The 20564-nt window shown below is 33.5% G+C and overlaps 4 protein-coding genes across 5 annotated transcripts; 1 reads left to right on the forward strand and 3 right to left on the reverse strand.

Annotated features, from left to right (window-relative positions):
- Positions 1-1793: 1793 nt before the first annotated feature.
- LOC114194941 lies at positions 1794-2521 on the reverse strand. Its single transcript, XM_028085343.1, has 2 exons — positions 2189-2521; positions 1794-2042 (listed from the first exon to the last, which is right to left on the reverse strand). The coding sequence occupies exons 1-2, from the start codon at positions 2519-2521 to the stop codon at positions 1794-1796; spliced, it is 582 nt and encodes a 193-aa protein (XP_027941144.1).
- Positions 2522-4401: 1880 nt separating this feature from the next.
- LOC114194942 lies at positions 4402-5454 on the reverse strand. Its single transcript, XM_028085344.1, has 4 exons — positions 5263-5454; positions 4951-5176; positions 4833-4877; positions 4402-4508 (listed from the first exon to the last, which is right to left on the reverse strand). The coding sequence occupies exons 1-4, from the start codon at positions 5452-5454 to the stop codon at positions 4402-4404; spliced, it is 570 nt and encodes a 189-aa protein (XP_027941145.1).
- Positions 5455-13015: 7561 nt separating this feature from the next.
- LOC114193758 (rust resistance kinase Lr10-like) lies at positions 13016-15280 on the reverse strand. Of its 2 annotated transcripts, XM_028083683.1 has the most exons (3): positions 15051-15280; positions 14346-14659; positions 13016-14254 (listed from the first exon to the last, which is right to left on the reverse strand). In XM_028083683.1, the coding sequence occupies exons 2-3, from the start codon at positions 14623-14625 to the stop codon at positions 13164-13166; spliced, it is 1371 nt and encodes a 456-aa protein (XP_027939484.1). In that variant the 5' UTR covers positions 14626-14659; positions 15051-15280; the 3' UTR covers positions 13016-13163. The 2 variants fall into 2 exon arrangements, with proteins under 2 accessions (XP_027939484.1, XP_027939483.1); XM_028083682.1 differs by having other exon boundaries at positions 14346-15276.
- Positions 15281-15542: 262 nt separating this feature from the next.
- On the forward strand, positions 15543-19676 carry LOC114193756 (rust resistance kinase Lr10-like). The gene is made up of 4 exons (XM_028083681.1): positions 15543-16634; positions 17090-17131; positions 18011-18034; positions 18245-19676. Exons 1-4 carry the CDS (start codon positions 15800-15802, stop codon positions 19420-19422), a joined length of 2079 nt encoding a protein of 692 aa, XP_027939482.1. The 5' UTR covers positions 15543-15799; the 3' UTR covers positions 19423-19676.
- Positions 19677-20564: the final 888 nt, after the last annotated feature.

Consider the following 20564-nt stretch of genomic DNA (forward strand, 5'->3'; position numbering starts at 1 on the left):
ACAAATATCAACTACAATATATTTAGATTCAACAATCGATAAAGCAACCAAAATTTGTTTATACCATGAGTCTATAGAGTTTCACAACAAATGAAAAGGTAAGGTGCTCTTTTTATCCTTTTTTCATCAAGAAAAATACAAATTCCTTTGGAAGTAAATAAGTGAAACATACTTAGAAACTGTATTCAGGTAATTGATGGTTCCTTTTATATATTTCATGATTTTTTTTTCAGGTAAAGTTTTCATTTTGGTTCTTAAAACTATACAAAGATTTCAATTAATCGTAAACTTTAAATGAATTAAAATAAGATCCCTTCAAGTAACTTTTGAGCAGACAAATAATTTCTAATACCTTGTAGTTTCAACGAAAAACAAAGTTAACATAATTAAATATTATAGCTGTTCAAACTGGAAAAATAGAAAACATCATAACCGACAACATATGCAAGCAATTGATAAATCACCTGGCTAGTGTTTGGTGAAATTTAATATTCTGGATACACTAAAATATCCTCAAGAGGATCATTATTTAATCTTTATAATATTATTAATATTTTAGATAATAGATATGTTCATATCTTTTCTCTAATGCTTAAATATTTTTAAATGTAGGTTTTGAGCCAAACACAATTTGTAGAAAAATACAATAACTTTGTGTTTGGATGAGGTAATTTAACAATTCTAAGAAATTGAAATGTATAGCATTTGAAATTCTTGTAATTGAATTTCCATCATTTTCTAAATAATTTGTTTGGATAGGGTAATTAGAATACCATACATTTGAATTTCTTGTTTGGATAAGACAATTGAATTTCTTATAAAATAAAATTTTATTTTAATAATATTTATTTCAATATATAAAATTTTTAAATTAAATTTAAAAAATAGTAATGAACTTAAAATATTTAAATAATATTTAATAGTTCAATTTAAAAATATTAGCCAACTTTTTAAAATTAATTAATATTGAAAATTCTGGATCAACAATAATATAATTTATATCAATATCGATTCACTCTATCAAAGAAATATATTATTAATTACTAATTACTTCATTTATAAACAATAAAACAATTAAGTATAAAAATCACAAGCTTAATATATAATGTAAAAACACAATATCATCAATGTGATATAATTAACCCACAAATATAACATAAATCCATAAATTGATATCACAATTAACCAAACTCATTATTCAAAGTTATGATGTCAAGCATTTTACCATTAAAAAGGAAAACTAAATAACATGTTAAAACAAGTGTTTTCTTATTTAATATGTTTGTTTTATAATTTTTCCACATCCAACTAGTAAGTCTTTCAACACCCTCTTTAGTTCTCTTTAACATCCTGTTTCAGTCCTCTTCAACATCTGCTAGACCTACAAAAGTGCAACAAAATTTATCAATCATAGTATTGTACAATTAATACGAATATGCAGCATACTTAACCAAATACCATGAAATTAATCAATCACAAGAAAATATATATTACATACCATGATTTAAGTTGTAGAAATATGTATTAAAACATAATCTTCCTTCTGCTCAATTGGAAGGGCTTTCACAATAGCTAATTGTTTTGGCATGTCAGCTAACCATTTAACAACTTTAGCCCATTGTTCCTTAGTAAGATTTGGCATTAAACGCACCTCATCTAGCACTTCTTTGATTTCATTTTCATCAACCTTTTCACCATATACATGTGTCAATCGCTTAAAAGACTTAGCCACATCTTTCATTGAAGCAGCCATTAGCTCTTTTTCACTAATCTTTCTCCTTTGAGATTGTGTACTAGTAGAACTTGAAGTAAGATTGTGCTTTTCTTTTTAAGTTAGAGTTTGGTTCCTCCAAATCTATAATAGCATTCAAGTCCTCCAAACCCACAAAATTTACTTCAGTTACCTCTTTACTCGTGACTTCATCAGCATCCATAGTAGTTTCAGCTCCATGACCAGTATCTCTATCTTTAGCACATAAATCCACTATATCATCCCAATTTGGAATTGCTTTGAATCGAAAATGTCTAGCCTCCTTATGCGACTTGAAAATGAAAAGGAAGAAGTCAATAATAACACAACTACAATTCCATACAAAGGAATTAAACCATACAATCACTGTTTACTCAAAGATATAATGGCATATAAAAAAAACAATTGCTACAGGATTGCATGTAAAAAAGTACTTACAGTGACATATTCATTCCATACATTTTCATCACCAACTGTAATCATGTGTTTGGTTCCATCCCAATCAAATCCACTCTGACCAAGGATGTCACTTACAACTCCATACCATGATCTCCAAAGTTTGATTCGATTTTTAACATTCTCCCAAGTGACTTGGACTTTGAAGTTGTTGGATAACACTACAGCTGCAGCATTATATGCAACTCTTTTCCAAGCTCCGTCACTCTTATTGCCCATGTTTCTTTGATCTCTTAATACTTCAGCTAACACACGTTCCATCTCCAAATTCCATGAAAAATAACTTCTTGTTTCATCATTGCTTCTTTCTGTCATGTTTTTTTTACCCTTCATATTTTCTTAACCTACACATAACAAATAACTTGCAGAAGTGATTCTAAAAGATAAACAAGAAATTTACAAAACTTATCAATTCAAGCAGAATTCTTAATTTACTGTGATGATCATAAAGATCATGAAATAGCATATCAAGTTTTGGGCTAGAGCAGTGGCTTCAAATGTACACCAGGAATGCTGAGAAAACCCATTGATTGGAGCAGTGGCAACATTAAATTCAGAAGATATTCGCACTATATAATATGGTTGAAAACAAGTACAAGATTTTGAACAGTACTTAGAAAACAAAAAGACATAAAGAAATCAAAAGGAAATTGCTAGACATTTCACTTTAATAGCACATGCATACCTGAGAACTTTCATATATTATTATCATAAGCAACTTTCCTTTTTAGTGCCAGGGTACCATCTGTATACCAATTTTGTTGCTTATATAATAATTGAGTTTTTAATAGGCAATAACATTGGTGTGAAATGGGTGTAGAGTGATTAATCAAGGAAAAATTACAATAATCAAGAAATTATAAGAGAACTACTTATGAACTAGAGTGGAAAAAATTATTCAAATCAATACATAAATTCTCAAGATGTGCGTATAATTATTTTTAAAAGTTGTGGTAATTATATTTGATAAGGTTTAATAACAAAAGAAATAACAAAAGAAAGACACTAATACACTACAGAGAATAGAATGTAGTGTTTAATAGTGACACTAATAAAAATAGATTAACTTTAATATTGATCTCAAATATTAGAACTACAAACAGTCAGAACTAAATGCACCCATATTATGCTGTAATCCTAAGTTCCTAGGTTTTCATTTATTAACTAAATTACGGGAATCATAGTTACTGTTTGCAACTTTTGAGGCTAGTATATTTTCACATTCATTTTATGGAGCATTTTTCAAAGCAATTACTTAATTTAAACAATGATTCCCTTGATTTTTCAATCAAATTTTATATATAAACTTGTAAAAAGCCAAATCCTATTTTTATAGTTTTCTTAGAGACCATTTTTGCAGTGAAATAGAAAAGTATTAATCTATCAGATATAGATTACTTTATTGAGTTTCACAATGGCAAGACATATATACTTTATCTTTCTTTTAACTTTACAATAATTATAAAACATCATCGAATCGGATATAGATTACTTTATTGAGTTTCACAATAGTTATCTTAAAAGTGATATCTAGCATGTTAGGATATAACTGTAAGATGCTACTATAAGTGAACACATTTCAGCAACAAGTACATGACAAAACATAGCTCCGAGAAAAACAACAGCCATCCCACTTAAGCAAACTAGCCAGATTCAAAGAAAGATTCAAGAAACCATCGGTCACGAATCCTAAAAGAAATATCATCTTGGCACAGCAACATGAGTATCTAATACAACCCACCACACCAGACCCAAAAACCCCCATTCTAGAACTAGGACAATTCCTTCAAACACAACAGAGATTGTACATGCCATTTCTGAATCAAATATAATAACAGAGGCATACAGTATCTGCTATTTTAATACTGATAAAAAGAATATCTTAGTATTTCAAATGCACATTGTATATGATTCAAAACCTGAAATTATTGGGGGTGCCAAGTGTGTGAAAAAGAAGTCAGACATAAATGAAAATAGATATGTTGAGCATACAACATAAACCACAATAATTGTTATAATCAAAAGATCATATTAGCATAACATCTATGTAACTCAAAGCAAGAATCATATCCTGAACCCTAAGCAAGAATCATATCCTGAAATTAACAAATTCTTCTCAAAAACTCCAGTCTCAATCTCAGATAAAGAAATAATCACATAATGAAATAAGCCAACTAATGACATAAAAGGTGACTTCATCTTTGATAACTAGCAAACATATTCATTGCTAATGTGTCTCGAAATCTTGTCCATTCTTCGGTGACTTGAATAGTTGCAACTTCATCTGTGATATTGTTTTGAATTATTTCCCTTGATAGGGTTAACTCTTCATCTACATTAGCTAAAAGCTCTAGGTCTTGAACTTCTAAAACTTTATCAGTTAGTCCCTCATTTCTGATGAAGTTGTGTAACACAAAACAAGCATTGATAATCCTTATTTGTGTCTTTATATCAAAAAATGAAGGAGTTCTTAATATGCTCCATCGTTTTTTCAATATCCCAAATGACCTTTCTATTGCATTTCGTGCACTTGCATGACGAAGATTAAACAACTCCTTGTAAGTTTTAGGGGTGTTCCCAATCCACTCATTGAGATGATATCTAGTCCCACGATATGGTGCTAAAAATCCAGGACCATTAGTATATCCCGCATCCACAAGAAAGTACTTACCTACAACAGTTTAAAGTAAAAATCATAGGCTTCAATTAAAATTAAATTAAATATTATTTTTAAAAGATATTACCAGTTGGGATTTTAAGTTTATTTTGACGATGTAAAGCATCTCGTAATACTCGAGAATCTCCTGCAGAACCTTCCCACCCAGGTAACACATAAATAAACCTTAAATTTGGACCACAAACTGCCAACACATTTGTAGAGACATCACCCTTTCTATTACGATATTTAGGCCTATCTTCTGGAGAATCTGTTATCGGAATATGAGTTCCATCAAGTGCTCCAACACATTTCTACAAGCAACATACATTTATTAATATGTAATGTCTATACAAATGTGTAAAGTTAATTAATCTAGTATAATTATCAATAAACATACCTCAAACCATCTCCATCTACTTGCATCAAGACCTTCCAGGTTATAAGTATGAAACTTCAAATAATCCTTGCTCACTTTCATTATCGCTCTTAAGACATTATTAAATTGTCTACTTATTGTTTCTTTTGATCTATAGTAACTAAATTGTATCACCCTGTACTTAAGATTGTGAGCCAGGATATGTAAAAACATCGCCACTGCCTCAGTTATTGGAATATTTTTTGTTCTTACCAATCCACCTCTCTCTTTTAAAATTTTACAAAGTTTGAGAAACGCACTTTTACTAACTCTTAGTTGTTCAATACAATCTTTTCTGTCCCTCTATAAAGACGATTAATGAAATTACGTCGTTCCAATTCCCAATTACGAGCAGGTTCCTTATCTAAGTAATTATTGTGATACCATACTGCTACACTCATAAACATATAAACAACATAAGCAGCAACAATCATAATGATTTTCTTAAATTCCTCTCTTTTACGTTTCCTTGAAATAATTGCACCATCATTTATACTAGTATCCATTTCTTAACAATATGTTGGCACTGAAAGAGTAAAAGGAAACAACAATTAGTTAAACAACAAAATCCATATTGAATATAGTATCTAAAAGTACACCTACACTGGTGACCAACTCACTGGCAGGAGAAACTACACCTACACTCAAGCTGTCAGATCTTATCTAGGTATGCATGTTGCCAAACTCAACTATGTTACTTTTCCAATGCAAAATCCATGTTATCAATAAAAAAATATATACGCGGGAAATTTAAGACTAATGGCAAGACAACTTGTGCAAATTACAGGATTCTTATCTATGTGCTGTTGCAAATTTAACTTTCATATCAGACAAATTATTTATAGTTACACAGTCACTGCTTGAATTTGTACACTGAAAACTGGGAACATGTAATTCCCAGTAGACTCCATTAAACCTGAATGGGTGAAAAATCCATTCCCGGGTACTAAATATCAAAATCACAAATTATACCTGCCACACTTTTGACTTTAATTTGGATTTAAATATTATTTTGCATAAAATAACAAAAGGTTGATGATATTGACAGAAAATTTTCGGGTATCTCCCTATAAATACTATTTCGCTGTTACCAGTTTCCACCACAAGTTGTTCCCATGACTTCTTCACGCTCACTCTTGTTGTTCCTTCTTGGAGTGGCACTTGTTACTACACCAGCGGTGGCCAATTTCAACATACCCATTTATGAGCCTCCCCCAATTGGGATACCAAAATTGAACCTCCACCCATCTATGAACCTCCACCAACTGAAAAACCACCGCCATTATATAACCCCCCATTTCTCCCTCCACCACTGTTCCATCCTCCATATGAGAAGCCACCACCAGAAAACTAACATTGCTTGCTTAAGTTTAACACTAGAAAACTAACATTGTGACTTGAACATTTCATCGAATATTTAGTAGGCAAATGGGACAAAAATGATAAACACAAAATATTAAACTAACATTGAAACCCAAATCCCAAATGCAACAACCAAATAAGGAAGAACAATGAAAATAAAACAAAAAGTAGAGAAGAAAAGGGAAAGAACAAGTTGTGATGGTGTGAAGGAAATAAAAATGTGGTGGAAGAGGAAGAATGTTGTGTACCTGCAGAGGAGTAGAATATTCGTGTGAGCAAAGCTAGTGAGAGAGGAACAGTGACGGGACTGTGAGAGAGGAACGAGGCTGTGAGAGAGGAGCAGAGAGAGCACCACTGAACCAGAGAGAGCACCAGAATATTCGTGTGTGAGATGAAGAATTTTAAATTCTAACTATTTTGAGGGCATTTCAATTACTACTGTTTTAGTTAATTAAAATTCCTTAAAAAAATACCTGCATTTCAAATACCTTTTAATTTCTCTGTCCAAACAACACATTTTATCACAAAGTAATTTAAATTCTTTAAAAAAATGAATTGACTCATTAAATTACCCTATCCAAACACACTCTAATTTTGTAGAATGACATTTTGTTGAGTGGTAGTTGAACTTGCTCAACGAATGTGTTGTACAAGTAAAAAATTCTTAGAAATTTATCTTATCTGTTAAGTGAAAGTTGAATTCACATAATGACATACATTCTAGTGATCTCAGATGCTCTAGTGTTGAAGATTTTTGATGAACGAGAGGTAAATTGGCTCAGAGAATCAATTATAGAGGCTATATACTATAATTGATAAACTGGAAAATAATTTAAATTACTTACAAAATTTCTTTGGAAAAAAGAAAGGAGTTGAACAATTTTTAGAAAAAAAAAAAATGAACTTATTCACTTTCGACATACGTTCTCCTAATTTATTCGGTTATTATTTTTATATTTTTTTAGCAATGGATTAGGAGACTAAATTAGTTGATGTAATTCGGGAAAATTAAAAAAAACCTTAAGTGGACCTTAACTCAAATTCCTAGTTTTAATTCCTTTTAGAAGTTAAGAGATAGATAAGTAAGTTATTATTAGCATTTATTATTTATTAAGAAATACATATATGATACGGATGGTGACATGAGTACTTGTATTTTTTATAAGAAGTGAGAAAAAATGTTTTTTGTTTTTAATTTTTATAACCTCATTTTTAAATGTTTATGGTTTTTACATATTTTGTATTATTTAAAAAATACAAACAGGACATATGTAAAAGGTGAGATTTATTTAAAAATAAAATAAAATAAAAAAAAGGTGTATGATTAATGTGTGGGATGCACACAATAAATAGTCTTAATGGTATGGGAGTGTGGCGTGTAAGTGGGGTTGCAATGAGTAACACATGTCCAAAGAGAAGTGCATCCCAAAAACAACAAATTTCTAGGTCTTTCTTATTCTGAACTTTTTTTAAGCACTTCATAAAAGTTGTAATTTCCAAACTTTCCCTCCTTAAAATTATAATAAAAATCTCTACCCATCTTTATTTTTTATATTTTTCGAATTGACTATTCCAGAATGTATTTCCAAATTCGAAAAGTGCTTTTCAATACACTCAATCCAAAAAGTAAGAAACAATATCTTTCTAATTTGAGTGTTTCGAAAATATTTTAGGATCTAGAAATATATTTTGAAACATTCAATACAGAATACAAAAAAATTCCAGAAAAGGTGTTTCAAAAATTATTTTCAGATTCATAAATATCTTATGGTCCGAAATACATATTTTTCGGAATAGGTATTCCAAAATGACTTCAAGATTAGGTGTTCTGGAATACATCTCTAACCTTTTTTTTTTTTTTTTATAAATACATGACTTAGGCTTTCTTCTTCTTATTCTTGTTTTGTTCTTTTATAACCTTTTTTTTTTATATTTTTGGAGAAGCTGATACGTAAGGTGCAGTAGTAAGGTGTAGGAGGAGTTTGGTAGTTCAAAAGAGAATATAGAAGTTGGAGTGTAAGGTGAAAGAGGAGGGAATAAATGGGGAAGAAAAAACAAGCTAGAGTTTTTACTTTGATTCAAAGGGGAATTTTCAAATTTATGATGGTGCAGAAAGATATCTTCCTTCTTCTAGTTTTCTTTAGTTTATTATGATGCTTGAATTTTTCTTTTAAAAAACATTATTGGAACTGCCAGAAGAAACACCTCCCTTTCTTTCTCTTATTCCTCTCCTTCCAACTTGAAGAATTAAATTAGAAGAACTTTTCTTCCCACCCTTTCTTTTAAGTTGTTTCTTTACCCTAAAGGCTAAACAAACCACTTCCTCCATCTCCACACAATTATGCAACTCCACCATATCTCCAATGTCAACATTCAACCCTTGAACAAAATAGTCATATTTATTCCAATTTCTTTAATCACATTGCTTCTAATCATGCACATCTCCATCTTTTTCTAAATACTTATCGACACCTTTTTCTCCTTAAGTGGAACATTCCAACTTATCACGTAGATCACTAGGATAATGTGAAGGAACAAAACGTCTCCTCATAGCCTTTCTCATATCCATCCAAGTATCCACCTCATGTTTAAACTTTATGAATGGTTTCACCCGTGTTTACACTCAAATTGGCTTTTTCTATAATGAAGCACTCTTGCCTTCTTTTTTTTACTCATTCTTCACTTAAGTTTCTTACAAAAACCAAACAATCTCTAACCAATAATTAACTTTTAAAAGTGACACTAAAAAGCCTTAGAACAAAATGTGGCATTGACAAAAATAGAAGTAGCAAAGAACAATCTTACTACCTACAAACAAGCAAAAGACAACACAACTAGTAAGGTAGGAAGATGAGACACAACTTCTATCCAAAGAAAACAAAACAAAATGGACACAAATTAACAAAAGAAAAAGGACACTTAATTAAGCAAACTTGATTTGTTTTTGCTATATATAATAACAATATAACTTCCAAACTCGTCATAAGCAACACCTTTTTTTCCAGCAACAACACAATCCTTTCTTCACCAAATTATTGTAAAAAATAATAGATACGTAATAAATAAACCCTAGTTACAAGCTCTTAATACCAAATGGTGAGGATTATGCTTAGTCTCAATAAATTTTGGACCTAATAAATTTTGGACCTAACGAGGGTTTGAACATATATCGTAATACTAATAAAATTATATGAACATAAATGAGATTTAGAGAATGATATTATGAATGATTGACCTTAAAACTTGCAGATTTGGAAAATATAAAGTTTGACCTGCAAAATTGCAATTATATGAAAAAAACATAAAAATAGACACAACAAACAATTAGGTTTGATAAGCCTTGAAGATCGTCACAAGATACAGAACAAATTCTTGATAAGATGAAAATGGCTAAGGGAAGAACCTTGGGTAGGGATTTCTCTCTCTTGAAATGATAACTAAACATTTTGTCTATTCCTTTCATTTTCATATTATTTATACCCATTTTCAAAAAAAAAACAAAAGATAAATAAGTTTTTTGGTCTTTTATTCAGAATCTAACAATTGAGTATTTTGTTCTCATTCCAAGCAAATAATACATGTGAGAGCTCCTCCTCATGTGGGCCTACATATGTTGGACCCCATCATGTAACTACACCTTTATTAGATTAACCACCATGTTTTACAAGGATTCTTGGATTAATTTAGCATTTGTTCTTGTCATGGGCCCTCCTAAGCCTTGCATTATGTTTTAGGTTTTAATTTGATCTGAGTATGAACTTCATGATTCTTAAGAGCTTTAGCCTTGTCAATGATGTCCACATGAGTGACAGAGTTTCAAATAATACTCATTTTTCCACATTAAGATATATGGCATGACTTATGAGGCCTAGGTCAAATAGCTTTTACTCAAACTGGAGTAAAAATGATGACAAATCATCCACATAATAGACCCATGAGTAATAAGATAAAAGAAGATCAAGTTTCAAATAAGATGACTCTCCTATTTCGAAGAGTAGAATATTATAAATTTTTCTTGAAGACCTTTTGTTTTTCTTGAATAACTTCTTGTTTTTCTCTGGTTCTTTACATTTAGACATGAAGTTTCTTATCTTTTTGCAATCGTAGCACACCACTTTTCCCTTGTGTTCTTTTTAATATTTGCTTAGAACTTCCTTATACTCTTTAATCTTTTCTCTTTTTCCACATCTTGTTAAGTTTCTGTGTGAGAAAAGAAGAATGCTTCTTCATCAGACCCTTCATTGGCTAATGAGTTCTCAAACACATAGTCTATCTTCATATATTTGGTACAAGATGCTCATCTTTTCCTTTGAGCATGAAGAGCTAGTGTGTAGCTTTAGAGTGTGTTTGGATAGAGTACTTTAATGAAGCAATTCATTTTTTTGAAGAATTTAGATTTTTTTGTAATGAAATGCTTTGTTTGGATAGAGAAATTAAAAAACATTTAAAATGCAAGCATTTTTTTGAAGGATTTCAATTAGCTAAATTAGTAGAAATTCAAATACCCTCAAAATAGGTGAAATTTGAAATTCTTCTCACTCAACCTCACATTCTAGACGATCCGAACGGGCACGACGACCCGGACATGCCCGATGACCCGGACGGGCCCGACGACCTGAACGTGCCCGACGACCCGAACGTGCCCGACGACCCAAACGTGCCCGACGACCCAAACGTGCCCAACGACCCGAACAAGCCCGAAGACCCGAGCAGGCCCAACGAACAGGACGAGCCCGATGATCCAAATGGGCCCGATGACCCAAACAGGTCTGACGACCCAAATGGGCCCGACGATCTAGACGGGCCCGATGCCCTGGACGGGCCGGACGACCTAGACGAGCCAGACAACCCCGACGAGCCCTACGACCTGGACGGGCCCAACGACCCAAACAAGCCCGACGACCCGAACGGGCCCGACGAACCAAACGAGCCTGAAGACTCGGACGGGCCCTTCCAAATCATTGGGCCCGACGACTCAGATGTGAGGGACGATGCAGACATGCCCGACAACCCGGACAAGCCCGACGACCCGGACGGGCCCGACGACAAGGACAGGCGTGACGATCTAGACAGGTCGGACGAGCCCGACGACCTAGAAGGGCCCGATGACAAGGACAGGCGCGATGATCTAGATAGGTCGGACGACCCGGACGAGCCCGACGACCTGGACGGGCCTGACGACCCGAATAGGAACGATGACCCGGACGAGCCTGATGACACGAACAATCTCGACGATCCAGACGAGCTTGAGGACTCGTACGAGCCAAACTATCCGGACGAGTTGTCGGGCCCATTCGAGTCTCGGGCCCGTCTAGGTCGTCGGGCCTGTTCGGGTCATCGAACGTGTCCAAGTTGTAGGGCTCATTCGAGTCGTCGGGCTCGTTCGGGTCCTCAGGCCCATCCTAGTCGTTGGACCCGTTCGGGTCTTCGAGCCCATCTAGGTGTACGGGCTCGTTTGGGTATTTGGACCCGTCTGGGTATTCATACCTATCTGGGTATTCGGGCCCGTCCGGATTGTCGGGCTCGTCCAGGTCATCGGGCCCGTCCAGGTCTTTGGCCCGTCTAGGTCGTCAGGCCCGTCTTGATCGTCGGGGCCGTTCGGGTCATCGGACCCATCTGGAGCATTGTGCCAATGACCTAGACAGGTTGGACTGGGCCATATTGATGAACTTGACGGCACAATCGTGCAGTATGGGCCATCAGGCCTCTAGATCATCGGGCCACTCAACCTGTTTGGGCTTCCCAGTTGGTCCAGCTCGGGTGGGTCATCGGGTCTAACCAATCTGGTCGTGTAGTTGGGTCTGCCCGACCCATCTGGGTTGTTGAGCATGTTTCCAAATTTATCATGAACTCAAAACATAATTAAGCGTAAAATAAATATTGTTAAAATTAAATTTTTTCTCACAATAAATTCAAATTTTTTTTCCAAACAAGAAATTGAAATGTAAGGTATTTTAATTTTCTTATCCAAACAAGTTATTTAAAAAATGAATGAAATTTAATTACAAACAATTCAAATACAAAACATTTCAATTTTTGAAATGCTCCATCCAATAACAAGGTTAGGATATCATTTACAGCACAAATTCATGAACCTCGAGTGTACCAACATGTTCCTCTGATGTTAGACTCTCTAGGTTCTTAGATGCTTGAACTAGTTTATACAGTTTTAGTTTTACAACTGAATGGATTGAAAGAAAAAGAATTATGATAATAACTACATCAATAATAGAATTAAAAATATATGACAGTTGCATAAATTCAAGTGTCAGTACAAATGGATTTGCTTAATTATTTTTTGGTTGTCTTAGTTTAAAGAAAAACCTTTATATTAAGAGTTAACTCAAACCCAAAAGTTTTTTTCTTGTGAAAAGAAAACAACAAAAAGGGATTTAAATACTACTGTTTGAATGTAATCATATTACATAAAGTACATATTCTTTTGTTCTACAAATTAATATACTATTTTCTTCCACTACGAATACATCAATAAAATTGTGAGGGTAAAAGTTGTTATTCCCTCATTCTTGAATCACATCCAACTCCATAGGACGTCTTGTTGAAATGAGTCTACCAGTAGAAGTGGAAGACGTTGAGTGAAATGGGTTAGGAGGAACAGTTAACTGGTTTTCCTCTGCACTTTCTAACATCTGTATGACAGATTTTATGGATGGTCTGTTCACTGGCTGCCACTGAATGCACCAAAGTCCAACAATTGCTAGTTTCTTTGCAATGTTAACTTCACCTTCATCCTCAACATGGATATGGATATCTCCATCAACCAGGTTATGGATCCAATCCGGGTACAGAACATTAAAATTTTGTGCTGAAGATATGTCCACATTCTTCCTTCCTCCAACCATTTCCAACAACAACATTCCATAACTGTATATATCAGATTTGTAAGACACATTTCCAAAGTTTCTGGAAAAAACTTCTGGCGCAATGTATCCCAAGGTCCCCCTTGCTGCTGTCATGGACACCAAACTTGGATTCTTTGAACACAATTTGGCTAAACCAAAGTCAGAAATTTTGGGGGTGAAGTTTTCATCGAGTAACACATTGTGAGGGTTGATGTCAAAGTGAATAATGGGACGGTCACAACCTTGATGAAGATACTCAATCCCTTTAGCTATGCCAAGAGCAATGTGCTGCAGCTTCTCCCAGCCAAGAAAATGGTCATTGTCCTCCGGTGGAAATATGAAGCTTTGTAGCGAACCGTTTGGAAACAGATTGTAGACAAGAGCACGATGGAGTCCCTCTGCACAAAAACCAAGCAAACGAACCACGTTGATGTGGTGGATTTTTCCCATAATTCCAACTTCATTGATGAAATCGTTCCCATCTCCCTCTGTATTATTGAGGATCTTCACAGCCACGAGAATCTCATTTGAAAGTTTTCCTCTGAACACAGCTCCATGAGCTCCTTCCCCTAACTTTTCTTTAAAACCACCAGTGATTCTTTTTACATCAGCATAGGTAAATCTTGCAGGCTTGTCTGCCCTGTAATCCTCCAGAAACTTATCCACTCTAGCTTGGTCTTCTTCTTTCTTTCTAAAGTGGTGGACCATCTTAAACACTGCAATAACCACCAGCCCCAAAACAATAGAACCTACAATACCATAGGGAGACTGGATTAAACAGAGAGAGAGAAAGAAAATTAGAAACTAGGTCAAGTATAATATGACAGAGTCTGGTCTCACCTGTAGCAATGAAAATAGACTGTTTGGAAATGTGAATTCTTCGTTTGGGACTGGATACACATTCGATTTCCGTTGTGCTGTTGTTCTTCCATTGACATCTTTTGCCTTTTGCTTCGCACTCACCACAATTTGGTTTAGACCATTTCAAATTCAACTGATTCACCCGCAGGACAGATGCCGATACCTGCGAAAAGATGTTGGACATCTTGGAACAAGATGTTAGGTCCAATTCAAGGACGCTTTCGTAAGAGTTAGAAACGTAAGTCGGACAACGAATCATGTCTTGCGAACTAGTGGATATCTGGTCCCTGTTTCTGAGGTGTGGAAGCCCAAGTGAAGAACAATCGAAGAAATTCAAGTAGTATGTTAGTCGTCCATCGGATGAATCAAATTCGTAAGGCGGAATAGTAAAATTGTTGAGGTTTAGAAATTTCTGCGGAAGGCAATTTTCTGGATCTTCCAAGTAAATAATCTGAGATTGGTAGTTTATGTATGTCACACGGAGTTTCAGTGTAGGGTGAACAAGCATGGTCTCATTATTTTCACTACAATATACACACAAACCAGGAGAGTTACATGCATTTTTCATCCCGTGAACGAGTTGGAAGGGAAATCTAATAGGCGGTTGTTGAAACCCACAGTTTTGACTGCTGCTACTTACGATAAGCAAGAACATTAACAGTAGTGTTATCAATAAGGAATCACCTTGGAGAGGTAGCACACTAGACTCCGCCATCCCAGAATTGCAGGTGCTTGTTCTCTTTTGGCAAGATAGGGAAAACGAGAGACAACCAAAATTTATCCTTACACTATTTTATATTTGGATAATGATTAAATGACTAGGAATCCCGTTCGAAACAAAGGATCCAAAAAACGCGGTTTCTCGTCAAAGTCTTCGCCTGTGTTTTAAGTGTTAGTGCAGAATTTTCCAAAGAAAACGTAGTCCCCTAGTCCAAGTCTTCCATCTTAAATGCAAACCTTTTGGAATGCAAGGCCACTCGTCGTGACTATTCAACACACGTATATTGGTAATTTCCACGAACCTTGATATTTTGTGGAGTCTGACAGGGATAGCTGATAGCATGATAACTGATAACAGGATGAATAATAAATTCAATAAATCAATTTTTTATAAGAAAGACTTTCATATAGGTTAAGAAAAGAAATTTTAAGTATAAATCAATATTAAAAACTAATTTATAAAATGCTGTGTGGACTATTCTATATAATATAACATTTGATCTTTTTTAATCAATTTAGAATTTCGAACAACTTTCTCTTATTTCTAAAACGTGTTCATATTTCTTGGATTGTTCATCCATTGTTTAGTAACATTACCCTAATTCGATAAAAGAAAAAGATACATACGTAACCTCCTTGCTTATACAGTTACACCAAACAAAATTCAGTAGGGCGATCTCTGCCTTCATCATTGAGATTCGACGAGAAACGGTATGTGGAGAGAGAGTGCGTTGTTGGTGATTCTGCTGTTTCGACTTCAGCAAATTTGTGCTACTAAGCACTTTGATCATGCGTGTGCCCCTTCTTCCTGTGGCAAAATCACGAACATAACGCATCCATTCCGATTAAACGGTGACCCAGATCACTGCGGCGACAACAGGTATGAGCTCACCTGTGAAAATAACGTTACCGTTTTATCTTTGTACTCCGGAAAATACCATGTGCAGGCCATCAACTACAATAATTTCACAATCCGAGTGGTTGATCCGGGCGTTCGGCAATCAAATTGCTCCTCCATCCCTCGCTATTTCTTGTCTCGATCCAATTTCAGTGATACCTATGATTACATCAACATGGATAAGGATGCATACCAAAGTGGTCAGCGACGAGTATCTGATCAACCTATCTATTTTAATAATAGAAGGTGGAACGTGGTTCGTTCAAATCCGGTTTACGAACATGTAGTTTTCATGAATTGTAACCATTCAGTGAGTGACAATGGTAAGTATGTAGATACTGCTTCGTGCGTGAATTGGCAATCCAAAGGTTATACATATGCTATCGCTGGGGACCTAATATCAGAGGACTTAGAAGTTGGTTGTAATGTAGCACTGGTTACTCCCACATCTTGGTGGGGTTTGCACACACCTCAATATTCGTACAGTGAGATGCACAAGGCACTAGCCTATGGGTTTGAGATTTCGTGGATGAATCGCGCCTGCCAGGACATTTGCGTAAATTCAATGGGTAGCTCCTGCATATTGGACACTTCCGGGAGGGTTGATTGCTCCAACTGCCACAGGTTCCTGTCAATTTTGAGTATATGTGGTAAGGAAGTAAATATATAAATTCTATTATGAATTTCTTGTGACCATTTTTCGAAATTCAACTCAATTCTAGTAATTTAACTAAAATGCTGTGATCTTAACAAAAAAAAAAAAATTAAAATGTGATGTTTCTTAATTAATTTAACTAATTCTTAAAAATGTAATATAGGTGTACAGAAGATGTACAATAATAGTTTTTCTTTAAATGTTTCCTAAAACCCTTTATTATGTAATTATCATTTGAAATATATTCAACGTACATATAATTAAATTTTGTTCCTTATGTTCTGTAGATAATCATTTTTATAGACATTTAACTTCGTAAGATTCTTTTACGTTTAATTAAAGTGATGTTTTTCCTTAATTATTGATTTGAATTGAATAAAACTTATCTCTTTTAATTGTTTTGTGATCAAAGGAAGTCAGAAAATGATATATATTTTGTTTCACTTTCAGATGGCAGGCCAATATGGTACCAGCTTCTATTATATGCAAAAGGTAAGATTTTTATCATCTTAGTTTGTTTACCTTTGCTTCATTTACATACATAATAGCATCAATAAATTTTATTCTTCTCAACTATCATGTTTTTTTTTTTCTTTTTGTTGGATAATTATCATATTCAATTATGCGCTGTAAAAAATTATATATAACTTCGAGTTCATTACCTTTGCTAACAAGAACCAATTACCTTTGCTAACAAGAACCAATTTTTATGCTTCACAACTTTCATATTCTATTTTTTTTTTCGATAACTATCAGATAGAATTACGCACAATGAAAAAACTATATGTAATTTCTAATTCATTATTGATCATGTGATATACTCAATGCACACATGTTAATGGCCAATTATACCGATGAGTATAACGAGTTTTAGGACATCACACTGATGAGTATACAATTACATTAATTAGTCGTAAAATGAGTTTTAGTATATCTATAATTTTTCTATTAAAGTTATAAGTCGTTAAATACATGTATAGGTATGTGTAGATGTGTAAATTCTTGGAACATAACCGTTCGCTGGTATACATATCAATTTTAAACAATGATTCCGTAGCATAATATATATCATTAACAAGATATATGTTATTAAAATATCAAATCTATCCTTAAATTTTGCATAACATTATTTTGACCCTTTCTATAACCGAAAATAATTAAGTTTAGCTTTTATTTTTTACAATCGTTAATCAATTTGGTCCTATAATGTGAGATACTAAATTTATACATAGTATCAATTTAGGAATCTAATTCTTGTGTTTTATTTTAATAAAGTGATATCTTATTCATTGCATCTCATTTTAACATTATAATCAATCAAACAATTATTTATCACACTGTGTATTCACTCAACTAATTTTTTTTTTGCAGATACTATTTATACTGCCTGGATAGGTGAGTTGCTCTACTTCTATATAGTAACCATGCAAAAAGTTTTACTAGAAAAAATGTTAAAATGAATTGGCATTATTATTTACTTTTGATTATATCACAGTCTCTACCACTTTACTTCGTTCCAAATATTAACAATTCATTGCACTTTCATTTCGTTTTCTTACTCATTAGTTATTCAAACATGGTTATTTTTATGATATTAACTTACAGGTCTGGTTGAAACAATAAAAGGACAAAAAGAATTTGATGGTGACGGCAACTATAAATTAGGTTTAATTATTGGACACTATGTTTTACCATCCTTCTTGGCATGCAAACTTTTGTTTGGGGTGATTTCATTTTTCGCACTGTTGATATACAAATGGAAAAGGCGGCATTTATCGATGTACGAAAACATCGAAAATTACTTGGAACATGCCAATTTGATGCCTATTAGATATTCATACAAGGAAATCAAGAAAATGACGGGAGGTTTCAAAGATAAATTGGGTGAAGGAGGATATGGTTCCGTGTTTAAGGGAAAGTTGTCTAGTAGATCTTATGTAGCAATAAAAATGTTAGATAAATCAAAAGGTATTGGACAAGATTTTTTTAATGAAGTTGCAACTATCGGAAAAATATATCATCAAAATATTGTAAAATTAGTTGGATTTTGTGTTGAAGGATCAAAACGTGCTCTTGTTTACGAATTTATGTCAAATGGATCTTTGGATAAAATTATTTTTTCCAAAGATGGAAATATACATTTAAGCTATGATGAAATATATAATATTTCAATTGGAATAGCTCAAGGGATTGCTTATCTTCACCATGGGTGTGAGATGAAAATTCTGCATTTTGATATTAAACCCCACAACATCTTAGTGGATGGAAAGCTCACCCCCAAGGTCTCTGATTTTGGATTGGCAAAATTATATCCAGTAGATAAGAGCATTGTCACAATGACAGGAGTAAGAGGAACCATTGGGTATATGGCTCCAGAATTATTTTATAATAACATTGGAAAAATATCTCACAAGGCTGATGTTTATAGTTTTGGAATGCTTCTGATGGAGATGACAAACAAAAGGAAAAACCTAAATTCTCATGCAGAACATTCAAGTCAACTATATTTTCCCTTTTGGATTTATAGATATATTGGAAAAGAAAAAGATATAGATATTGAAGACGTCAAAGAGGAAGAAAAGGAAGAAGTAAAGAAAATGATTATAGTTGCTCTTTGGTGCATACAGCTGAAACCAAATGATCGTCCCACGATGAGTGAAGTAGTTGAAATGCTTGAAGGAGACATTGAAAACCTGAAAATACCTCCAAAGCCTACTTTATATCCAGACGAAACAATGTCAAGTGACCTAAGCTTCACTGATTCTTCTAATTCTTCCATGTAAATTGCAATAAATCATTTAGTTCTTGATAATTTTGGAAAGGTTCTTAGTGTATGCAATAGGGTTTTGCATATTTGGGTAGTCCTTTTATAGGGTTCAAGAAATATGTTTGTAATAGTTTCTTTGTTTGGTAAGAAACATTGTAATATTTTGAATGAGTGGAACACTTTGCTCAAGTTGCAAAGTAGACTAGATGTAGCTGAGTGAACTAGTATAAACTTGTTCTTTATTCTTCTTGGTTTCTTTGAAATTGCATATACAATTTGTTCTTAGAAGTCATTCGAATTGTAGTTTAAGAATTCAGTTTGATTCCAACAATTAATAACTCTTATAAATGGGGAATATAATATTTTTGTAAAGGTTAGTTTGTTATGGTCTTTCTGGTCATGACACTCTTACAACTATCCCACAACTCTTAGACAAGGTAAATTTTATGGTTTTTCTGGTCATGACACTGCACTAAAACTTCCTCCAAAAGGCATATGTTCTGATCTCGTACTCACTTGTGGCCTAACATAAGTAGTAACAAGACTACATCTAGTAAGCATCGATGATGCATTTTGATCAACTGTTTCACTTACTACAACCCTACATTTTTCTCTTCAGTACTTGAATTCACATTAGTTAGGGGAGGCATGAACCTTGCAGTAGTTGACATATTTGAACTTTGTGTATTTTAAGACATTGTTACTTGCCCACTCTTTAATTTCATACACCCCTTTTATACCCTTTAGTTTAAAACCTATGATGCATTGATACCTCAATTTAAGACATGTATCCGTGTTGGACATGTTTTCGTATCAGATACCTTAAGATACTTTATCAATACTTTTTAACAAAGTATCTAATCTATAAAACAGTAGTACGATTAAGATAACAAAATTTATAATTTTTTTATTTTGACAATGTTAAATACATATGATTTTAATTTGTATTTAGATAATAATAATCATATAGTTATCATATTTCGGAGATTTTTTGTATGATTTTCAATATACATATATCACATATCTAGTGGCGGAGCATAGTTGAGGTAGGGAGGGGCCACGACCCACCCAAACTTTTTCATTCTTTTAATTTTTAATTTTTTTAAAATTATATATGTTTAAAATTTGTTAATTAATTATTTTTAAATTTTTTTAAAT

This window comes from Vigna unguiculata, chromosome 8, assembly GCF_004118075.2.
Source record: "Vigna unguiculata cultivar IT97K-499-35 chromosome 8, ASM411807v1, whole genome shotgun sequence".
NCBI lineage: Eukaryota > Viridiplantae > Streptophyta > Magnoliopsida > Fabales > Fabaceae > Vigna > Vigna unguiculata.

Bases quoted from the DNA above. Each gene is read 5' to 3' on its own strand.
- LOC114193756 (XM_028083681.1), top strand. From the start codon at position 15,800: ATGTGGAGAGAGAGTGCGTTGTTGGTGATTCTGCTGTTTCGACTTCAG. The intron at 16,635-17,089 runs GTAAGGAAGTAA...TTTCACTTTCAG, and splicing joins GTCAATTTTGAGTATATGTG to ATGGCAGGCCAATATGGTAC. The intron at 17,132-18,010 runs GTAAGATTTTTA...TTTTTTTTGCAG, and splicing joins GCTTCTATTATATGCAAAAG to ATACTATTTATACTGCCTGG.
- LOC114194941 (XM_028085343.1), bottom strand. From the start codon at position 2,521: ATGACAGAAAGAAGCAATGATGAAACAAGAAGTTATTTTTCATGGAAT. The intron at 2,043-2,188 runs GTAAGTACTTTT...TTCATTTTCAAG, and splicing joins TATGGAATGAATATGTCACT to TCGCATAAGGAGGCTAGACA.
- LOC114193758 (XM_028083682.1), bottom strand. From the start codon at position 15,081: ATGGCGGAGTCTAGTGTGCTACCTCTCCAAGGTGATTCCTTATTGATA. The intron at 14,255-14,345 runs GTGAGACCAGAC...ATGGTATTGTAG, and splicing joins GTCTATTTTCATTGCTACAG to GTTCTATTGTTTTGGGGCTG.
- LOC114194942 (XM_028085344.1), bottom strand. From the start codon at position 5,454: ATGTTTTTACATATCCTGGCTCACAATCTTAAGTACAGGGTGATACAA. The intron at 5,177-5,262 runs GTATGTTTATTG...TGTTGCTTGTAG, and splicing joins GTAGATGGAGATGGTTTGAG to AAATGTGTTGGAGCACTTGA. The intron at 4,509-4,832 runs TTTTAGCACCAT...CAAGGGAAATAA, and splicing joins ATATACTAATGGTCCTGGAT to TTCAAAACAATATCACAGAT.